At 37.0% G+C, this 21429-nt stretch overlaps 1 protein-coding gene across 1 annotated transcript in view; it reads left to right on the forward strand.

The window, feature by feature from the left end:
* Col3a1 (collagen type III alpha 1 chain) overlaps positions 1-21201 on the forward strand; it is a 35725-nt gene extending 14524 nt beyond the window's left edge. The window contains exons 9-51 of the mRNA XM_032901060.1: positions 741-794; positions 955-1008; positions 1409-1462; positions 1847-1891; positions 2024-2077; positions 2595-2639; positions 3281-3334; positions 4003-4101; positions 4419-4463; positions 4576-4674; positions 4863-4916; positions 5024-5131; positions 5804-5857; positions 6378-6476; positions 6829-6882; positions 7154-7252; positions 7532-7585; positions 7695-7748; positions 8060-8113; positions 8632-8685; positions 9161-9205; positions 9672-9770; positions 9857-9964; positions 10206-10259; positions 10810-10863; positions 10946-10999; positions 11603-11656; positions 12204-12311; positions 12581-12634; positions 12917-12970; positions 13165-13326; positions 13437-13544; positions 14429-14536; positions 15539-15592; positions 15679-15786; positions 16221-16274; positions 16721-16828; positions 17064-17117; positions 17218-17325; positions 18109-18403; positions 19317-19504; positions 19828-20070; positions 20782-21201. Of these exons, the coding sequence (XP_032756951.1) occupies positions 741-794; positions 955-1008; positions 1409-1462; positions 1847-1891; positions 2024-2077; positions 2595-2639; positions 3281-3334; positions 4003-4101; positions 4419-4463; positions 4576-4674; positions 4863-4916; positions 5024-5131; positions 5804-5857; positions 6378-6476; positions 6829-6882; positions 7154-7252; positions 7532-7585; positions 7695-7748; positions 8060-8113; positions 8632-8685; positions 9161-9205; positions 9672-9770; positions 9857-9964; positions 10206-10259; positions 10810-10863; positions 10946-10999; positions 11603-11656; positions 12204-12311; positions 12581-12634; positions 12917-12970; positions 13165-13326; positions 13437-13544; positions 14429-14536; positions 15539-15592; positions 15679-15786; positions 16221-16274; positions 16721-16828; positions 17064-17117; positions 17218-17325; positions 18109-18403; positions 19317-19504; positions 19828-20070; positions 20782-20928 (3708 nt within the window). The 3' untranslated portion in view covers positions 20929-21201. The remainder of the gene's footprint in view (positions 1-740; positions 795-954; positions 1009-1408; positions 1463-1846; positions 1892-2023; positions 2078-2594; positions 2640-3280; positions 3335-4002; positions 4102-4418; positions 4464-4575; positions 4675-4862; positions 4917-5023; positions 5132-5803; positions 5858-6377; positions 6477-6828; positions 6883-7153; positions 7253-7531; positions 7586-7694; positions 7749-8059; positions 8114-8631; positions 8686-9160; positions 9206-9671; positions 9771-9856; positions 9965-10205; positions 10260-10809; positions 10864-10945; positions 11000-11602; positions 11657-12203; positions 12312-12580; positions 12635-12916; positions 12971-13164; positions 13327-13436; positions 13545-14428; positions 14537-15538; positions 15593-15678; positions 15787-16220; positions 16275-16720; positions 16829-17063; positions 17118-17217; positions 17326-18108; positions 18404-19316; positions 19505-19827; positions 20071-20781) is intronic.
* The last annotated feature ends 228 nt before the right edge of the window (positions 21202-21429 follow it).

A 21429-nucleotide genomic window follows, 5' to 3' on the forward strand; every position in this document is an offset into this window, starting at 1 on the left:
GTCTAACGCTGATCAGTTCTTCTTATTACTTCTAGGGTATTTTGATAGAGAGTTACATTATTTTACTTAAATCATCATTAGAAATCTTGTAAAATTTATTGTATCTCTGAATCACTGTGGGATGAGATAGTCATTTTTCACATTTTAGGATACTATCATTACATTTAAGTAGTAATCTTTGTGTTGTACTCACAAAGTTATACAACATTTGATAAGTTCTAAATTAATAGAACCCTCAGATCCACTTTATTTTCATTTCAGAAATACCAGGATTTTTTTTCTCTTCATCTGTCACATACTCAATATATTAATATCATTACTTTATAAGCATATATTTATAAATATTATATGTTCTCCTTTTTTTCTTATTTAGCTTCCAATGCTAAATTCTTTTTATTGATTTGGGAAAGATATGAACACTTCAGGGACATGAAATACATATACAATTTCTCCATAGGTTTTTGTCAAGGTGGGAGAGCCTTCCTCAGTTCTTCTATTGAGAAAACTGATGTCACACTGGGCAGGTGACAATGCTAATCTCAGAACTCTAGAGGTGTGGCTGGAAGGATCAGGAGTTCAGCACCAGCCAGAGTCACCTAGGGAGACTGTATCTTAAATAAATAAATAATTGGAAAAAATGATCTCACAACTATATTGTCAGTCCAACAAGATTACTCCCTACTTGCTCTACATTTCCCCTCATACAGAAGCCTTTATGTATACTTTATTTCTCTGCTTAGGGAGAGTCAGGAAGACCCGGACGACCTGGAGAGCGTGGACTGCCTGGACCTCCAGTAAGTTTTCATTAAATTAACTACCTAGAACAGTCACAGTATGTCAATTCTAACTTCAAAAAGCAAATAATCAAGTTGAAATAAACATCAAAGTAAATACATTTTACCACTTAATGCTGATTTGAATGTTAATTAGCATCTTTCCCGTTTATTACTTTAGGGTATCAAAGGCCCAGCTGGTATCCCTGGATTCCCTGGTATGAAAGGACACAGAGTAAGTGACCCTAAGGCTAACCCTGTATTCATGAATGTAGGTATAATTTATAAATGGACAGAACATTTTTAGTTTTAACAAACTTGAGGTAAAGTCAATCAATCCATAAATCTATCAACCTATGAACAATATCCACGAAACTAGGTTTTCCTCTTCTGTACCTAAGGCAACTCTCTAATCATACAAGATTGAACATTCTCATTAGTTTTACTTTTTTAAAAATAAAGCTAAGCCATATGTCCTCAGCAGGTCAGTATACTTTACATGATTTGAATTATCATTACAGATAGCCATATGTAATAAAAAAAAAACAGCAATGGAAATCCAATGTAAAACTTACTAACTATGCTGAGTTGTTAACAAATTTTAATAATTTTTTTCTTTTTAAAAATATTTCTAGGGCTTTGATGGACGCAATGGAGAGAAGGGTGAAACCGGTGCTCCTGGATTGAAGGTGACTTGCAGCACATGTGTTTCTGAGTAAACTCCTTTAGAGTCTGGAACGATGCTAAAATTTATCTTATGGAACCCAAATTTGTCTCACAACTGTTCTTTTCATTTAGCCATTGATCAGCCATATGTAAATCTTCTATGAAAGCCAATAACAAAGAATCTGGCTTAAAAAAATGTTTGCATATCTCAGTGTGTCTAACAAATACCACGTTTAATTCTCCTGCATTTAAAATGCAGGAACTTAAATATCTGGTAATTAAAATCAAATTCATTCAGCAGTTTGATGTTACTAAACTACTCATTTCTCTTAGTATTTTCTATGATACAATATTTGTAATGTCAAAGTGTCTTTTGCATGAAATAGTAACATTTTGCATATCCCTAGGGTGAAAACGGTCTTCCGGGAGACAACGGAGCTCCTGGCCCCATGGTAATTATGTTTCCTCTAATGTGATTATCAATATTAGTATTAAACATCCAACCCTATTGTCTTTCTTCTTCCCAGCTGTTCTCATACATGTCACGTTTACAGCTAAGCTTATACTTTCAATTTTCATTGCAGGGTCCCAGAGGGGCTCCTGGTGAGCGAGGTCGACCAGGTCTTCCTGGAGCCGCAGTGAGTGTTGCCACAGTGTACCCAGATGAACGTGGGGGGGTGATCTTTAATGAAAAACTATCTTCAAATTCAGCTCAGTCAAGCTTTGAATACAACGATATGGAAAGGAAGGCCTTGACCTTGCTCCCTCTGATCACAATTTAGATGGTCGTTGGGTGTTAGTTTCATACATTCATTAGAGCCATATAATCAAATTCAATTCTAAAACCCAGAATCTAGTCTTGCTGCGTGTCACTCATTTGGTGCCTCGAAAGTCTAACACTGACTCTATAAATGTGTGATGGATAAGTGGAATTAAATATACCTGAGGCAAATTCAACTCAACTGAGCTTGAATTGTAGATTTAATGTTACTTGTAATTAAACTTTCGTAATGAAGGAATCGTTTGCGACAAACTTTACTTCCTCTAATTTATTTGAGAAAAACTCAGTTTAATTGACCTTGAATTATACTCTAATGTTACTTTTAATTAACCTTTCATAAGTAAGAAAATAGTGAGACAAACTTCTCTTTGTAGGGTGCTCGAGGCAATGATGGTGCTCGGGGCAGTGACGGGCAACCAGTGAGTAACTTTGCATCCAATCCTGCTTTGTTCCTTATTGCTTCCAGATTGTGAATTACACATTACATTGCATTATATCATCCCATATTATACTGTTAGACAGCAAACCCATATTGCTTCTCCAGGATTATTTTTAACCTAGAAAATAAAAACAATTTCTAGGTGTAATACTAGATAATATCTGTCAAAATACAATTCAAACTGATATTGACCCTGTAAACTACGCCTCCTTGCAGTTCTGACCATTATTTTCAGTCATTCATTGACATGTGTATGGCACTTGCGTTTTATATCCAATATTGGACATGCCACTTAAAAGAAATACAAAATAGACGGTGATACTATCTCTGTGAAGTAAAGAGTACAAAAGCTCAGAGGTAGATATCCCGTAACTCACAGGATTTATGAAGAAAGTGGATAGGAATCCTGTTGTTCCAACTGCAGATTTAACCCCTTATTATCTTACACAATGTTTCTCTGTAGAATCTTCATGTGGGGATGGCAAACTCTATTTTATATATATAGTTTCTTCTGTATTTTAGATTATCATATATTATTTCATGGGAGGCTTCCTGTGATGATTATTCTAGATGTTTAGTCTAACCAACTTTCCTTACATGTAAATTGTACATTGCTTTTAGGGTCCCCCTGGTCCTCCTGGAACTGCAGGATTCCCTGGATCTCCTGGTGCTAAGGTAAGCATACAATTCTTTAGAAGAATGTAAAAGTATCTTATAGAAAAAAATCATTGTATTGCCTCTCAAAATTGCCCAGTAAAATAATCAAATATATATTTCATCTTCAGAGAACTTTATCTTTCATTTTTTGTTAATTATTTTAGTCATTTACATCTCAAATGTTAGCCCCCTTCCCAGTTTCTTCTCCACAACCTTCCTATTCCCTCCCTCTTCCTGCCTCTGTGAAGGTGCTTCCCTACCCACCTACCCACTCCTGCCTCAGTGTCCTAGCATTCTCCTACCCTATAGAGAACTTTAAAACCCCAATCTTGTCTTGATTCCCTCTCATACAGATGTGTGGGTATACATACAGTATATAATATATAGCATATAACATATAGCATATATATGATACATAATGTACTCTCACTAGCATTCTACCATCCTGATATCTCTTCTGAGGGCTTCAACTCTTTTCGTCTTTTCTGGAAAACAGCTAGAACATGGGCAGAACCATATTTACCTTTGTCCTCTGTTCTTACAGTAATTAATAATCCTTTGTTTTAATTATAGTTCATAACCATAGTACTATAGCATTAGAAAAATAAATTGAAACAGAGCTGAGGGCTAAGCTTAGTTATTAAAAGTGGAAAGGAAACTTGACATGTTGGGATTTGACTCTTTAGGGTGAAGTTGGACCTGCAGGATCCCCTGGCTCAAATGGCTCTCCAGGACAAAGAGGGGAACCTGGACCCCAAGGACACGCTGGTGCTCAAGGACCTCCTGTAAGTAGCAGAGAGAGAGATAAGCCAAGCTGATAAGTTTATCCATCCATTCAGGTTGCTGACACTACCCAACAAGCAGAAAAGAAACAAAACTAAAATTCTCTTATTCATGTATTTTTAGTAATTCAGACCACGTATCTAGTTGACTTAATTCATAATTACTTTTCCTACATATATATGCTGTGCTGCTGTTGGAGAAATAACATATTCTCTACAGTTATAATACCTGTCAGTAAATATATTCTCTAAACAGAGAACTCCAAATACATGCACTCTTGTCACGTCTGATAATATGCTCTCTTACTTTGTATGTCTAGGGCCCTCCTGGCAATAATGGCAGTCCTGGTGGGAAAGGTGAAATGGTAAGCAGCCCCACCCTCAGCTCATCCACACACAGGAAAACTAATTATTTAAACCAGATAGCAGAGATGAAGGTCTGAGCTTAGCTAATGATAGTGCTTGTGTTGTTTTTAGGGTCCAGCTGGCATTCCTGGAGCTCCTGGACTCCTAGGAGCTAGGGGTCCCCCTGGACCAGCAGGAGCTAATGGTGCACCGGGGCAACGAGGTCCTTCAGTAAGTTTGTGTCTCCTTCAATGCCTGGAAGTTTACGCTTAACTCTGTCAACCAAATATTGACATTCCTTTTGCTCCTTCTCAGTTTAATTTATACAGGTCTCCCTCTAGCTCTAAAACATCTGGCTAATTATGATTTTGTTAGTCCCATCCCTGTTGTTTTTACATGGAGATTTTGTTTCATTTTAGGGCGAACCGGGCAAGAATGGAGCAAAGGGAGAGCCAGGAGCTCGCGGTGAACGGGTCAGTACTAAGACAACAGGCTTAGCTACTCAGAAAGCTGCCGAGTGATGAGAAAGTAATGGGTAAGTTTCTCAACGAAATCTAGTCACAATCCTTGATTTTGTTAGGGCGAAGCTGGTTCCCCAGGGATTCCAGGACCTAAGGGCGAAGATGGCAAAGATGGGTCACCGGGAGAACCTGGTGCAAATGGAGTTCCGGGAAACCCAGGAGAAAGGGTAGGTTTCCATTTTTAACCGCTTCATCGTTGAGACACAGTTACCTTTGATTATTTTTTCTGATTTGTTGAGACATGGTCATACTTAGAGACTACTCTGGCTTGACCTTTACTCTCTAGCTAAGGTTAGTCTCAAACTTGTGGCAATCCTCCTGCCTCAGCTTCCCCTAGTACTTAGATTAAGGGTTTGGACCACCACACCAGTTTAAGAGACAAGGAAAGCCTGTAATCATGACTCACTACAGGCTTGGTCCAGATTTAGGGATTCTTCTAACTCTGTCTCTCAAGAGATTAAAGGTGTGAACACGGGATTTAAAGTGTGAACCATCCTGCCCTTCTGTCCAGTGTTTTTCATGGCATGTCCAGTTTAAACTTAATATCTGAAAGAGTTTTAGTTTGCTTGTTTCTGTTTTGTTTGTACATTTGGTTGTTTGGTTTTCCTGTGATTCAGGATATTTCACAGTTTAGGAGTTTAGGGTTTGTCTTTTGTTTTCTTTTCTCAGTACTGGGAACTTACTCCATTACCTGTTTTGTAGCAATGCTCTACCCCTAAATTAATCCCCACCTCCTGTTTAAAGAACTTAGTAATATAAGAATAACTCTATTGCAACCCATGGAGTATGAAGACGTTTTCATCTTTTAAACTGAAATATTTAACTGTGATTGTTTCTAGGGTGCCCCTGGCTTCCGAGGACCTGCAGGGCCAAATGGCGCCCCAGGAGAAAAGGTAAATACTTCAGCTCCTAAACACCATTATTGTAAATAGGCATTTCTTCTGTATGTTATACCATTAATAGAACAGTAAATATCTGAGGAAAGCATATCAGGATAAAAACCCCAAATCATCATCCTGTGACTCGAGCCTCTACTTCAGTGCTCCCATAGCTATGTGATGAACGAAAGCTACTTCACGAACGCCATGTTGGTGTCACTGCAAGAATCATAAAAAAAATTCACCTGCACATATGGTGGAAGCTCCAAAGGAACTTCTAATATTTAAATGTGCTCAATTAAGTACAAAAATAGTTAAGTCCAATTGATAATGTTGGTTGTAAGCATGGGATATTAGTCATAGTTGCCTCAATTTTTCTTCAAGATGAAAACCAAACTAAAACAGATGATTTTATAAAGCAGAACTCAGCAATACATAAACTCCTTGAGAGGCCAAAAACTCCAATAGTTATAGATTAAGTATTCAGTGTCTAAGTCAATCAGAAATCTTTAAGATTTGTTATTTCCCAACTTAGGGTCCTGCTGGAGAGCGTGGTGGCCCAGGTCCTGCAGGACCTAGAGGAGTAGCTGGAGAACCTGGCCGAGATGGAACCCCTGGAGGTCCAGGGATACGGGTAACTTCTTACATATTTGTTTGAATAATGCTGTAATGTGATAAGAAGAAAGACAATACAAACAATGACAGGTTAAAGACAACTTCAACCAGATGATACCTTTCAAAATCTCAAAGGAAACAAATTAAATTCCTTTAAGAAAACATGGATCAATACAGATCAAGGATGAGAATAAAATTAAATATTTGAGTAGGATGTGTTTTTTAAACAGAAAATAGAGAGCACATTTACAAGGATATATATAAACATGGAAGTCTTAAAGTTGTACATCTTAAGTATGTTTGTATTTTTACATTTTAAGACTGTTATATTTAAATGCTTATAGTTTAAGACTTCTTTATTTCTGATTTAGGGTATGCCCGGAAGTCCAGGTGGACCAGGCAATGATGGGAAACCAGGACCTCCTGTACGTACAATTATGATGTCTCTTTTAACTGACCTAGCAAAAAAAAATGAAATGCATATCTTGGCTAGATTTTAATGTGTGTGTTTGAATGTGTGTGTGTGTGTGTGTGTGTGTCTGTGTGTGTGTCTGTGTGTGTCTATGTGTGTGAGTATGTGTGAGTGTGTGAGTGTATGTGTGTGAGTGTGTGTGTGTGTGTGTGTGTGTGTGTGTGTGTTATACTTAGACTATTTGTTCATTAAGTCCTGACTATGACAGTTGTTTTTCTTACTAGGGGAGTCAAGGAGAAAGTGGTCGCCCTGGTCCTCCTGGCCCATCTGGCCCCAGAGGTCAGCCTGGTGTCATGGGTTTCCCTGGTCCTAAAGGAAATGATGTAAGTCCTATAATTATTTTCTTCAGTAAATATTTGACAGAAGGCCTTTGACCACTCTATGAAAATGCAAAAGCACTCAATGCTTAGTCTCTCCTTTAAACATGAAAGAATATGTGGCAATTGACTAGTATGCATGAATAGGCACAAATATGTAGTTGGCAATGGGTGTGTGTGTGGGTGTGTGGGTGTGACTTTGTATGTGTAGCAGGATCAAAAATGGGATTTGTACTATGATTAGTGAATTTTTTGAGTATGTAAATCCTTTATCTTTTTTTTTAGGGTGCACCTGGCAAAAACGGAGAACGGGGTGGCCCTGGGGGTCCTGGCCTTCCAGTATGTGTCTTTTGTTTATTTCTTGCTTTCTAATCATTTCTGTTGTCTTCAGCCTCAATGCTCCCTTGTTACATGTATTCATTCTGCTTCCGTGACTGTCATTTTTTAGGGTCCTGCTGGAAAGAATGGGGAGACTGGACCTCAGGGTCCCCCAGGACCTACTGTAAGTATAAATATAATTGAAGATAGAAGTAGGGTGGAGGTAGAACAAGGTCAAGAGATTAGAAATTATGTTACCCCTACCACTGTGCCATAATATTTCACTAGACTTTCTTATTTTTTTATCAAGTTAAATGTTGTCATTAATTATATATTGTATTAATGTGCTTGAATATCTCCTATAAACCAAGATTTTCCTACCCTTAAGATCTTTACCTTTTAAAGTAAGCAATAGGCCTGCTGAGAGGTGGACAGCAGACTAACTAGGATATGACAATTTTATAATGGAGTATATAATTGTGCTTCTGAACACAGGGCGCACCTGGTGACAAGGGAGACGCTGGACCCCCTGGTCCACAAGGATTACAAGTAAGAGTTTATTCTCCAAGTGTTATTAGCTTTTAACAGACAATTCCATATTTTACACCTATTTTTATTGGATAAATATATATCAAAGTTTGTTAACATGCTATGTGCTCATCTAAAACTTAATTCGTAAGTTTTTCTTCCATCCTCAAATAAAACATTAACAGTTTTCTACTATTGGTATTCTAGAATACACATAAAGTTATTAAAAAATAATTGAACTCCTACAGTTCTATATGCATACACTTTTCTATTGTAATAAAAAGTCCATATAGCTAAACTCACCTGTCCGTATCCATCAGCTCGTCTGTATTTACAGAAAACAAAAAAGATAGATGTTAGCATAGGTTTCTAAGATATAACTATCCTCAATCTGTCACTGATTTGAATAAGGCAAACATTTTGTACCTTAAAAATATGAAAATCATGTTATTAACTACCTGGAAAATAAGTTTACATATGAAAAGTGTTATATAGCCATGTTTGAAGTGACCATACAATGTAATTCTATCAACTTCTAGGGCATACCTGGTACCAGTGGTCCTCCAGGAGAAAATGGAAAACCAGGAGAACCAGTAAGTTGAATCTTATTTTTTTTAAAAAAAATAGCAACTAAATGAGAAACACAAAATCCACTTATCCATTATTAACTTGGTATATGCTAATAGCTGAGTTTTGATTGTGTAAGTCAATTGGTAGAGTGCTAGCCTGCATGAAACATTTGTTGAGATCTCTAGCAGAATATAAACAAAATATCTGTTTGTCTTCCCATTTCCTTTCGGGAGGAAGGTAGGATTATCAGAAGTTCAAGGTCTTTTTAGCTAAAAGAGTTCCAGTTTCATGAGACCCTGTCTCAGAAATAACAATGAAACAAAAATGAGTTACATATAATGCCACTTAATTTTATATAAAACAACAGAATCAAGATGCATAGTGTCAAGATTTAAACAATTGCACAATATACGGACATGACAGACGTCAATGGGTTTTTTTTTTTTACTGTGCAGTGCATACTGACAAATGCTTACCTACATAATGTTGGCCTCCTAGGGTCCAAAGGGTGAAGCTGGAGCACCTGGAGTTCCTGGAGGCAAGGTAATTTCTTTAACTTCTAAAGGGTTCTTTGCGAAGAAAAATGAGATTCCTAATGTTCAGTAAATCCATGTAAGCAAACTGCAAGCACTTCTGATGCACTAATTTTTTCCAATGCACTAATTTTGCCCCATCTGAATATTCTAACAATAATAAGCACCACAGAGTGCTCCACTCAAGGGGAAATACAGCTGATGCATGGGTTCTCTTCAGAGAACTGTCCTGGTGGCAGGAGCATAAACTTTACCTCTCTACATAATAACAGTAATCACTTTAAACACATTTCCACTTTAATCAGGACAAATACCCACTTCATCGTTCTACGCTTTCTAAAATATTCCTGCTCTCTATCACTGAATCAAAGTTTTATACTCATAAAATGTTCAAAACTATTAAAAACCTAGTAGACATAATCAAAACTACATAATTTCCAGTGTTTTTCTTTTCTGACAATGTGCTTCAATGATAGGGTGATTCTGGTGCCCCTGGAGAACGTGGACCCCCGGGAACCGCAGGAACCCCTGGCATTAGAGGTGGAGCTGGACCCCCTGGGCCTGAGGGAGGAAAGGTAACTGTAGTTTCTGATCCCCCTACATGTTAGAAGATGCACTTCAATTGCTTTTTTGTCATCTGTCATGTATCTCTTCATTGCAGGGCCCTGCTGGTCCCCCTGGTCCCCCTGGTACTTCTGGTCCTCCTGGTCTGCAAGGGATGCCAGGAGAGAGAGGAGGTCCTGGGAGTCCTGGCCCAAAGGGCGAAAAGGTGCTTATAGTTTTATCTTCATTCTACCATAAAACACACTTCTAGATTAAAGGAATGCAACATCTCTAGAAACTATTTTCAAAATCATTGTTATCATTTTAAATGAATTTTGACATACAGTCCTAGAACAAATATCAATCAGAATATCAGCTCTAACACCAGAATATCCCGAGGATTGCTGTGCTATGCTGACTTTCCCCGGGTTTGCTGTTATCTGATGACATTTGCTTTTGAATGACAGGGTGAACCAGGCGGTGCGGGTGCTGATGGAGTTCCAGGAAAGGATGGGCCGAGAGTGAGTATTCACATAAATGAGAAATGAACCCTGGTTATATGCAATGTATTGTAGACCCTTCCTCAGCTTTCACTGCTTCATTAAATGAGACCATATGTTACCACATTCTGAATATTAAAACACTGATCACTTGGCTGCCTAAATTTTTAGCTTCTATCCTGATAGTCCTACAGTGACCTAAGTATGAAGAGCTATGATACAAGCAAGGAATGGCTATCATAATGTATCAATGAAATTCAAAGCAATTAATATAGCCAAGAAATACAGTTTTAAGAAGATGTTACCATAAGATCTTTTATCACATCCTCTTTGTTTTCTCTAATTAAGGTTTTAAAAAAGAATGAATCAATAAAATCACTTAGTTTTTTACCTTCTTCAACTATACTGACAGAATAGTGAATTTACTAGACTCTCATATTTATGCATAGCAATCATTTGAGCCACAAAAGAACAAAATCTATCAACTTAAGTAATAAAATGCCTCTGTGCCCTGATTAATACAAGAAATGATGTTTATTTTTTTCAAAACTAAAGACGCTTCTTTATGCAGGGTCCTGCTGGTCCTATTGGTCCCCCTGGCCCAGCTGGTCAGCCTGGAGATAAGGTAACAACACTATTGGAAACAAAAAATAATTCTTGCTTTAATAGACCTAGAACAGTAGTAACATCATTTGGTCTTTTCTCAGGGTGAAGGTGGTGCCCCTGGACTTCCAGGTATAGCTGGACCTCGAGGTGGCCCTGTAAGTGTTAAAGGAATTTTTATCATACTCTTAACCCCATACAGTCCATAGCTTTAGCGACTTTGCCCCTGGTCCTCTGGTCCTCTGCTTAAGGTTCTATGTTTAAAATATATGAGATTCACGAAAATATTTAAAGCTGTTTAAAGTCCACTTGAGATTATTTGAGATACCTTATTTACTGAAAATCTTTGGGGAAGGACATAAATTGAAAAATAGTATACATTTCTCAATGAGCATCTCCCAAATGTTACCAAAAGCTTCTTCTAAATCAAAAAATCTTTGCCCCTAAAAGAACTTGGCAATCAAGATAAAGCTACAGCAAATGTGTTTGTTTAATCAAGGTTTTAGTTGATATTAGTTTTACCCCTCTGCCAAATTTTAAATACTTCACACTTAGAAGTTATATATTGAAGTGTATTAAATATTTGAACACTTTCACGATAGGTCACTGTAGTGACCTTGTGAGTTATATCCCAGTTCAGAGGCAGAAGAAATCAGTAGTTGTAGTGCTGTTGCTTTCTAATGTTGTTAAGAAGTAAAAAGGATGTGCATAATCCCTGTGAAGAAGGCCTTCACTGTGACTAATAATATACCTTCCTTCAGGGTGAGAGAGGTGAACACGGCCCTCCAGGACCTGCTGGCTTCCCGGGTGCTCCTGTAAGTATGGACTTCTAAGCATGAATATCACAATGCCAATTTTACTATGTTGCTAAAAACTAGCAGGTGCAAGTTTCTCTGGTTCCAGTATTTCTTCAGTCACGTTACCATTCAAAATTACTTTATCCCATTTTTAGGCAGCTCAAATACCAACCCTTCTTTACACAGCATCATGATGCTCATTTGTAAATTCAAGACCAAATTCAAGGGAATATGGTCTTTTTTCATGGCAAAATGTCTCCTCATCCTCCTCCTCCTCCTCCTCTTCCTCCTCCTCCTCTTCCTCCCCTTTCTCCCCCTTTTCTTCTCTTCCTCCTTCTCTTCCTCCTCCTCTCACTCCTCTCCTCCTACTTCTCCTTCTCCTCTTCTTCTCTTACCACAGTATTTTGACTAATTTTGCTTTGGCACATTTTCAGGAAGGCCCTTATTTCTATTTAATGGCAACATCTTCCAGCTTTAAAAAAAATTGTTTTAAAGAGAAAAAGTTATAAGTCAAGCATGTTGTGAAGGAAGTTGACTCACAGATTGTCATGCTTGCTATGTTCAGGGGCAGAATGGTGAACCAGGTGCTAAAGGAGAAAGAGGTGCCCCCGGAGAGAAAGGTGAAGGAGGCCCTCCTGGTGCAGCAGGACCCCCTGGTGGTTCTGGACCTGCTGTAAGTCTTATTGGTAAACCATTCACTAAGACATTTAGGGTTAATACTAAGTTAATATTCCATGTAATATTTTTGTGTTATGGGAGAATTAATTTTCACAGGAATATAGACCTTAATTTTAATTTTATTTTTAGTAGTTTGGATATTATCATAGGTGACCTAATTTAATCTCTTAAGGAAACATTACTGGTTTCCCAATTCTTAATGCTTTTCTCAAATTTTTATTTTGTTACTTTACTCAATATTCCTTTCTTCTCATTTGTGTTTAGGGTCCTCCTGGGCCTCAAGGTGTAAAGGGTGAACGTGGCAGTCCTGGCGGTCCGGTGAGTATGGATTCTCATAGCCATCACTCTGTGACTGTTATTGAACATATTTATTGATTCCAATCTATGTGAAGACCACATAGTGACCAGAAGAATGTGATAGTCAGGGTTTTGTTTTGTTTTGTTTTTTGTCTCATAGTTTTGTGTAAATTCAAAGGGAGCTGGCAAACCCTAAATGACTTGATAGAGTTGAATTCCTGGTCCATTCCTTTCCTTTATATTTATGTGTTTACAGATTTTTTGTTCCAGTTTTGCACTAATTAGTACATTGTCATTTCATAGGGTGCTGCTGGCTTTCCCGGTGGCCGTGGTCTTCCTGGTCCTCCCGGCAACAATGTAAGTTCTCTACAGTTTTTTTTTTTCTCAATGAAACATACAGAAAGACTCCATTTGTCTAGAATAAGAAAGTGATATTTTGACACCTACCAAATTTTGGCATTTACCAAATCCCATATAAAATAAAAAATAAATAAAAGGCAAGGAAAGCAAAAAGACATTTTCTACCATGTTAAAATTTAAATTCTTTGCAGGGTAATCCAGGGCCCCCAGGACCCAGTGGTGCTCCTGGCAAGGATGGCCCTCCAGGTCCTGCAGGTAACAGTGGCTCTCCTGGAAACCCTGGAGTAGCTGGACCAAAAGGTGATGCTGGCCAACCAGGAGAGAAGGGGCCACCTGGTGCTCAGGGTCCTCCAGTGAGTACTTTTCCTGTTCTGTTGGTAGACCCCATTTTCTGATAACAAACATAATGAGGAAAATACAACTCTGTAGCAATGAGCTGAGTCTCCCTTATCTATTGCAACAGGGATCTCCAGGTCCACTTGGAATTGCAGGGCTAACTGGAGCACGAGGTCTTGCTGGACCACCAGGCATGCCAGGTCCACGGGGTAGCCCTGGACCTCAGGGTATCAAGGTATGTGTAGTCACTTTGCATCTGATGTTTGCTGCCCTTCCTAGGTATAGAGATTTCTACACCATATCATATATAAAAAGGTTTCTAATCAAGGTGTACATTATCAAAGAGCTTACCTTCTTGACACTCTTAGGCTTGCAAGAACAAAACTTTTACTAAATCTTCCCAAAACACACAGGCAAAGAAAGTCATAAATAAGCTTTGAATGTCTACACAAGCAAGCCACGTCACAGAAAAAACAATTTGCTTTCTCAAACACCACTGTTAGGAAACTTGTGAGCATTCTTCAGTTTATTCACTATAACTATAAAGGAATAAACTGTTTGATCTCATAAATATATAAGGCTTTAATTGATGTAAATTACCCATCTTTTGAGGTCAAAACACTTGGTTTCTTTCACTGATATTATCAGAACATGACAGTGCTCAGTATCTGAAATATCCATTCAGCAAATAAGTTAACATGATTCCATTTGCAGCAGGTTTCATAGTATAACATTTTATGTACCCTTTTTCAAAATCAGAAAGATAGAAGATAGTAGCAGGAAATTTTAACAGTAATTAATATATCTAGCAAGTTTCTAATAAATCCAAATTCTAAGGGTCACTGAGAGATGGTTTATTATTTTTCTTGCTGTACTCATAAGCTTCTTTTCTTCACAATCAACTGTGATCTGATTAAGAGAGCATTTTACTATTCTGAATCCCTGAGCAATTAGAAAAAATCCAAAACCCTTGCTCTCCATTTTTCTCATATAAAGGGCATAGTTCAAGAAACATAAACATCAATAGACATTGACTAAATTACATTTCACCCTCCAATCTGGTAACTCCTCATTAGTTGGAATCACAAAGTGAAATATCTTTTATTTCTTTGTCTTCAGGGTGAAAGTGGAAAGCCAGGAGCCAGTGGTCATAATGGGGAACGTGGTCCTCCTGGACCCCAAGGTCTTCCTGGTCAGCCTGGTACAGCTGGTGAGCCCGGAAGGGATGTAAGTAGCCATCATAATGTTTAACCAGTCAGCAAGTGCTCACATTGTTTGTTATACTTTTAAAATTATAATTATTAAATTGTGTTTGTGTGTATATGCATGAGTACATAGAAACTATGGTGAACATTTGGAGGTCAGAGAACAGCTTTCAAGAGTCAGTTTTCCCCTTCTACCATATGGCAACCAGGATATTGAATTCAAATCATCAAGCTTAGTTGGAAGAACCTTTAGCCATTGAACCATCTCCCCAGTCTGAAACTCAAGTATTAGTTAAAGAAAGGTCCACTAAACCTTAGTGGATGAGATTTAAATAAAACATGTCCCTGTAACGGAGTTCTCCTTCCCTCTCTGATAATCAATCTTTGTAAGTTAATAGAAAGGCCTATGACCAAGAACAATTCCCAGTATATTCAGTAATGAAGAGAATGTAACCACAAATTAATTTAGAAAATGAGTTAATATGCAAAATTATAAGATTCAATTTTATATAAAAATGTTCATTATTCATTTGTGATTATTCTTAATTTTTAAATTAATATTTTATATTAGCAGAATATATTTGAACAAATATGTGATTTTTGAGAGACATATTTAGTGTAAAAATATTAAATAAAGTTCAATTTTAGATTTTCATAACAAATTTAGATCCCCACTTCTCAAAATTTATTAGCTGTCATTAAAAACCATTTAGGCTTTCTTTTTATTAGTGCTCACCTCATATTATTTTGTGGAACTTTAGGAATATAAATATCTTGCATATCTGCTAAAGAATTATGGTTCTTCAAAGAGTTAAACCACATTGTATGTAATATGTGTGATTTCTTGTCACCAAGACCAACTTTGGCTTCCACTAGCATAGGAGAGCAGCAATGGAATGGGATATGACAGGGAAGGAAATTTTACAAAAATATTCTTTGTTCAAAACTGCCACAATGTATGTGGCACTTTGTTTACAAACTATAGATTATCTTTTAAAAGAGTAAAAGGCTCTCTTTTAACTAGGGAAACCCTGGATCAGATGGTCAGCCAGGTCGAGACGGATCTCCTGGTGGCAAGGTACAGAACAAATCCATGTACAGTAGACATGTGTAATTAGATCTAATGGTCGTCATGCTTATGTGAGAGCCATGAATTTTTTCTAGGGTGATCGTGGTGAAAATGGTTCTCCTGGAGCCCCAGGCGCTCCTGGTCATCCAGGACCACCTGGTCCTGTTGGTCCATCTGGAAAAAATGGTGACAGAGGAGAAACGGTGAGTTCTAATACAATGCTTCTCTCGATACATTCCCTCACCTCTCAAAAAGAGGCTGGGGTGGGGCAATAGGATGGTACTTTTGCCATCCTGATTGTCTGTACTGACTTCCTTTGGTATTAATTGGGCAGCTTTCTGTATGCTGTGGGAATGAAATCAGAATGTATAGAACTCTAGCTTACAATAACAGTATTGTGCTACGATCCCACCACAGTGAAGTTAGCATTTTTAAGAAAATTTTCATTTTTGAATAAATTTCAGAATTGTTTACTGTATTTAATTTTTAATCAATTCTTTATACAATATGTTTACCCTCCCCTATTCCTCTCACATCCTTCTGTACTCCCTACACAGTCAACTTTTTAAAATGGAGTTGAATCAGTGACAAGATTCAGTTCAAAGTGCACTTGTTCAATTGCTTGCTTTCATTCTAGGGTCCTGCTGGTCCTTCTGGTGCTCCAGGTCCTGCTGGAGCTCGGGGTGCTCCTGTAAGTATTAGAAATTTGTACTGTTGTGGTTGAAAACCCATTTTAGTGTATTAGAAACACCCTGTTGCTTTCTGAAATCTCTAGAAAATAGTTAGGATGACAGATATGTAACTATGGAAAAAATGAAAACTTTCATTTTATGATACAGAAAAAATTCAGTATTAAAAAGATAATGATACAGACATCAATCCTAAGAATTACAATTGTCAATCCAAAATTAAATCATAAGTAATCTTTGTTATTACATTTGAGAAGTCTCCTTTGATAGGGATTTCTACTAAAATAATATAATACACTTATTACTATAAATCTTATAGGATGTTATATAATATTTGTTATAAAGCTAATACAATTATATAGATTATAATAGATTTATTATAAGCTCGATTTTAATATCTCAATATGTCTGTATGATAATAATCTTAATTTAAAATATATTTTTAAAGGGTCCCCAAGGTCCACGAGGTGACAAAGGTGAAACTGGTGAACGTGGCTCTAATGGCATCAAAGGACATCGAGGATTCCCTGGCAATCCAGGTCCCCCAGGTTCTCCCGTAAGTGCATCCACTTTTAGGAGTTCTCCTTCATTGCATGACTAATGAGATGGACTGGAGAGATGAGATACAGACTCAAGGGCTTATTTGAAATAATAGTTTGGCAAGAAACAATAAGTGGAAGAGAGAGAAATATTTGTTTCATCTTAATCATTGGGTTTTGCAGAGACTGTGAACAGTCCCTTCCCTAAGCCCTGGAGTTCTTCACTGGTCTCTATTCTTTCTTACTTTCCAGGGTGCTGCTGGTCACCAGGGTGCAGTTGGTAGTCCAGGCCCTGCAGGTCCCAGAGTAAGTGTCGTATAAGTACACTGGAAGGTGAATATTTCAAAATGTTTATACAGCATGAATATATTTCAGCATTAAAACATCATCATCTTCATTTCTTAAGGGACCAGTTGGTCCACATGGGCCTCCTGGAAAAGATGGATCAAGTGGACATCCAGGTCCCATTGGACCACCAGGGCCTCGAGGTAACAGAGGTGAAAGAGGATCTGAGGTAAAAATGCATATACATTATGATTTAATTTGCTGTAATACAATGTTTCATCAACATTGCATTGTTTGTAAACTGAAATAGACAGGATAGTCACTTACCTTAGAAAGTGAAAGCTGATTTAATGCATTCTCGATTACATTAATACCTTTTACACCACAATTATATATATATATATATATATATGCTTTGCTAAGTGACATCCCAATAAAATGACATGTACTCAACTAACCAAATAAATTATGCCATGCTGATCTCACATCAGACAACTCAGAGATCATTTTATTTCTGTAGAGTTTTATTGCTTTAGCAACCTATAAAACTTCTGTATTGCTACTGATAAAATCATGGCTAATGCCTTCTGACTGTACAGTGTCAGGACCAATGTAATAGCAAACCATTGTATTGACAATGACATGTGACAAATGAAAAACCAATAAGTCGCAAGCATAATTTGAGCCCCAATGATGAAGTCCCTGTTTTATTCTATTCAGGTTAGTATTATGCCTTCTGGGTTATTTGTTTACATCTTTACCCAGAGGAAATGATGAAGTTTATGCTCAATACTACTTACTCCGATATAATAGAATAACATTTTGTATGTAACAAATCATATTCGTTATAAATTGACAATCATGAGACTAAAAACATTCCAAATACTTTTTCATTAAAGTAATTGTCACAACATACGTGGATTGTTTATGGTTCATTTTTCTAGACAAGTGACATAGTCCTTCGGTGGAGGTCAAAGAAAACACTTCTATAGTGTATTTTTTACTTATCTAGGGCTCGCCCGGTCACCCTGGACAGCCAGGACCCCCTGGACCCCCTGGTGCCCCTGGTCCCTGCTGTGGCGGTGGTGCTGCTGCCATTGCTGGAGTTGGAGGTGAAAAGTCTGGCGGCTTTTCGCCATATTACGGGGATGATCCAATGGATTTCAAGATCAACACTGAGGAGATCATGTCCTCACTCAAGTCTGTTAACGGACAAATAGAGGGTCTTATCAGCCCTGATGGCTCTCGAAAAAACCCTGCTCGGAATTGCAGAGACCTGAAATTCTGCCACCCTGAACTCAAGAGCGGTATGTTTGAGTCTTTATCTCTCGTGCTGTCATTTACTGAAAAAAGTCTGCCTGTGTTAGACTTTGGCCAAGAAAATGTTTCTAATGAAAAATATTTTGAATCTTTTATACTATCAAAATATTGTTAATTGAGTTGAAAATGCTCAATAGTAAAGAAGAAAAACAATGTTTGAAGGAGTATTATAACAAAAGTACCTGCAAGATATTTCATGTATAAGAAACTTTACGGACATTTCTATGGAAATTTTAGCACAAATATTTCTAAATACCAAACCAGAATGATTTAAATGAGCAAGTAGCATATATCATCTTATTTCCATGGTTAGATAAGTATAATTTTATTATTTTATCACTACATTATATATTTAAAGAATCCGTTTTAATGAACTGATGGTTAAATTTCAAACTCTTTTTCATTAATCACTCTTGTTTTTATCTACTGTGGCATGCCTCATTTTATTTTTCATTACAAAAGTATATTTATTATATAAAATGAGTCTTTACATTTTCAAATTTTGAAATATTATTTCAAAATTGTTTCAAGCTTTTAAATATCTTGGTAGACCACTGCTTTTACTCAGACTAACTTCTGGTAATTACTTAAAATAGGAAATAAGTACCAATTAAGCTAAAATATGACGCCACAAATCTGGTCTATGGTGCTATCTTTAAAGTACCAGGTGATAGATATTTAGACAAATCAAACACACCAATATGTATATCATCAGTCAATGGTAACACTGTGTTTTTCTTTTAATTCTTCTACTTCAGAAATATCAACCAGTTGTGCTATATAGTTCGAAAAGACATTAGTACTCCATTCACTGAACCGAGTAACAAACAAATCTTCTGGTTCAGTCTCCACTTCTAAATTTTATAACTAATTCCCATTATCCCTTTGGTGACGTTTCAGGAGAATACTGGGTTGATCCTAACCAAGGCTGCAAGATGGATGCTATAAAAGTGTTCTGTAATATGGAAACCGGAGAAACATGCATAAATGCCAGTCCCATGACTGTCCCACGGAAGCACTGGTGGACAGATTCTGGTGCTGAGAAGAAACATGTTTGGTTTGGAGAATCTATGAATGGTGGCTTTCAGGTAAGAAAAGATATATACCTTTTAAACTGAGATGTGCCTATTAACACTTTTTTCCTTTTACTTGTTTAAGGTTACTAAGTAGAACACCCCAAATAAAGTCTGTGGTTAGACAATTTTTATTCCTATAAAAGGCTAAATTATATCATGTCCATTTCATGTAAACACCGTTCTTTAACTTGTTAATTCATTCACCTCTGCACACAATAAAATATAATCATACAGTGTGTGTGAACAAGTTATAACGCAATGCCCATGCTAATGTTGTATGAATCCCTTACCCTAGGTTTCACTCACAAACTTAGATGTACTATTTTTTTTTATAGTTCAGCTATGGCAATCCTGATCTTCCTGAAGATGTCCTTGATGTACAGCTGGCCTTCCTCAGACTTCTTTCCAGCCGGGCCTCCCAGAACATTACATACCACTGCAAAAACAGCATTGCCTACATGGATCAGGCCAATGGCAATGTAAAGAAGTCTCTGAAGCTGATGGGATCCAATGAGGGAGAATTCAAGGCAGAAGGAAATAGCAAATTCACTTACACAGTTCTAGAGGATGGCTGCACTGTAAGTAACAATGTCTTTTCACATAGGGTGGCAAATATACTCAAAATTTATTGCTTAATCATCCAAGCTATTTTGAGAAGAAATAAAATCAGTAAGGGAGACAAAAGCTGATTGGAAGTAGGAATTATATAACCTCTACTTATTTGTTATGGGAAAATGTTAAATATTTGAAAAAATTGAATAGCTCTTAACTTCTAGATGGAAAACAGTTGAAATAAAAATGATTGAAATTGAAATTTATAAAAACAACTTTGATAACTGGGATATTCACTGTAAATTACACATACTGTTAATTATATAAGGTCTGTCATATGTAACTATTGCCTTAAAAATGTAAAGAGTTAAGATCTATTTTTTTTCTCATAAGTCATTAAATGGGCTAACTCACTTCTAATGTTAGCCATTGCTGATGTGAGTGACTCCACTACTGCTTTGTAAGTCAACTATAGTGTGGCAGCAATAAGCAGAAGCAGGCTTGTGAATGAGCTAGCCCATGGTCATCTCCCTTCTGGGTAACTTTTGAGTCTTGCCAGATTTTGATTAACTGAGAACATTAAAACTTTAAATACAGATGTTTTCATATATCTAGAAGGTTCCATGTATACTAACTGCTCTGTGGGATCAGAAAATATGTGTGATCTGTTAAGGAAAATATGTAGATAAAAATAAAGTCATGACTTTTTCTAACACATCTTTTTCTCTTTTGAATAGAAACACACTGGGGAATGGAGCAAGACAGTCTTTGAATATCAAACACGCAAGGCCATGAGACTCCCCATCATAGATATCGCACCCTATGACATTGGTGGTCCTGATCAAGAATTTGGTGTGGACATTGGCCCTGTTTGCTTTTTATAAGCCAAACTCTCTGAAACCCCAGCAAAACAAAAACCACATCCATGTGTTCCTCTTGTTTTAATCTCGTCAACCAGTGCAAGCGACCAACTAAATTCCAGTTATTTATTTCCAAACTTTTGGAAAAAGCATAATTTGACAAAAATAGAATACAATTTTTTTGCTGTTTCACCCACCAATACAGTTCAAATGCTTTTGTTTTATTTTTTTACCAATTCCAACTTCATAATGTCTCAATGGTGCTATAATAAATAAACATCAACACTTTTATGATAACACTGTGTTACATTCTTTGAAGTCTAGCCCATCTGCAGAACAATGGTCATACTCAACATCATGGAATACCTTTATTTCCCAAACAGAAAAAGACAAAATTAGATATGACCTCCCTATGTTAACTACCTCAACTGGTCAGAACAAATAAATTCTGCGTCTAGAAGACTACACAATCATGTATAACTTGACAAAACTTATGAATTTCATTGGTTAACAATGTAGAATGTT

This window comes from Rattus rattus, chromosome 4 (genome assembly GCF_011064425.1).
Source record: "Rattus rattus isolate New Zealand chromosome 4, Rrattus_CSIRO_v1, whole genome shotgun sequence".
NCBI lineage: Eukaryota > Metazoa > Chordata > Mammalia > Rodentia > Muridae > Rattus > Rattus rattus.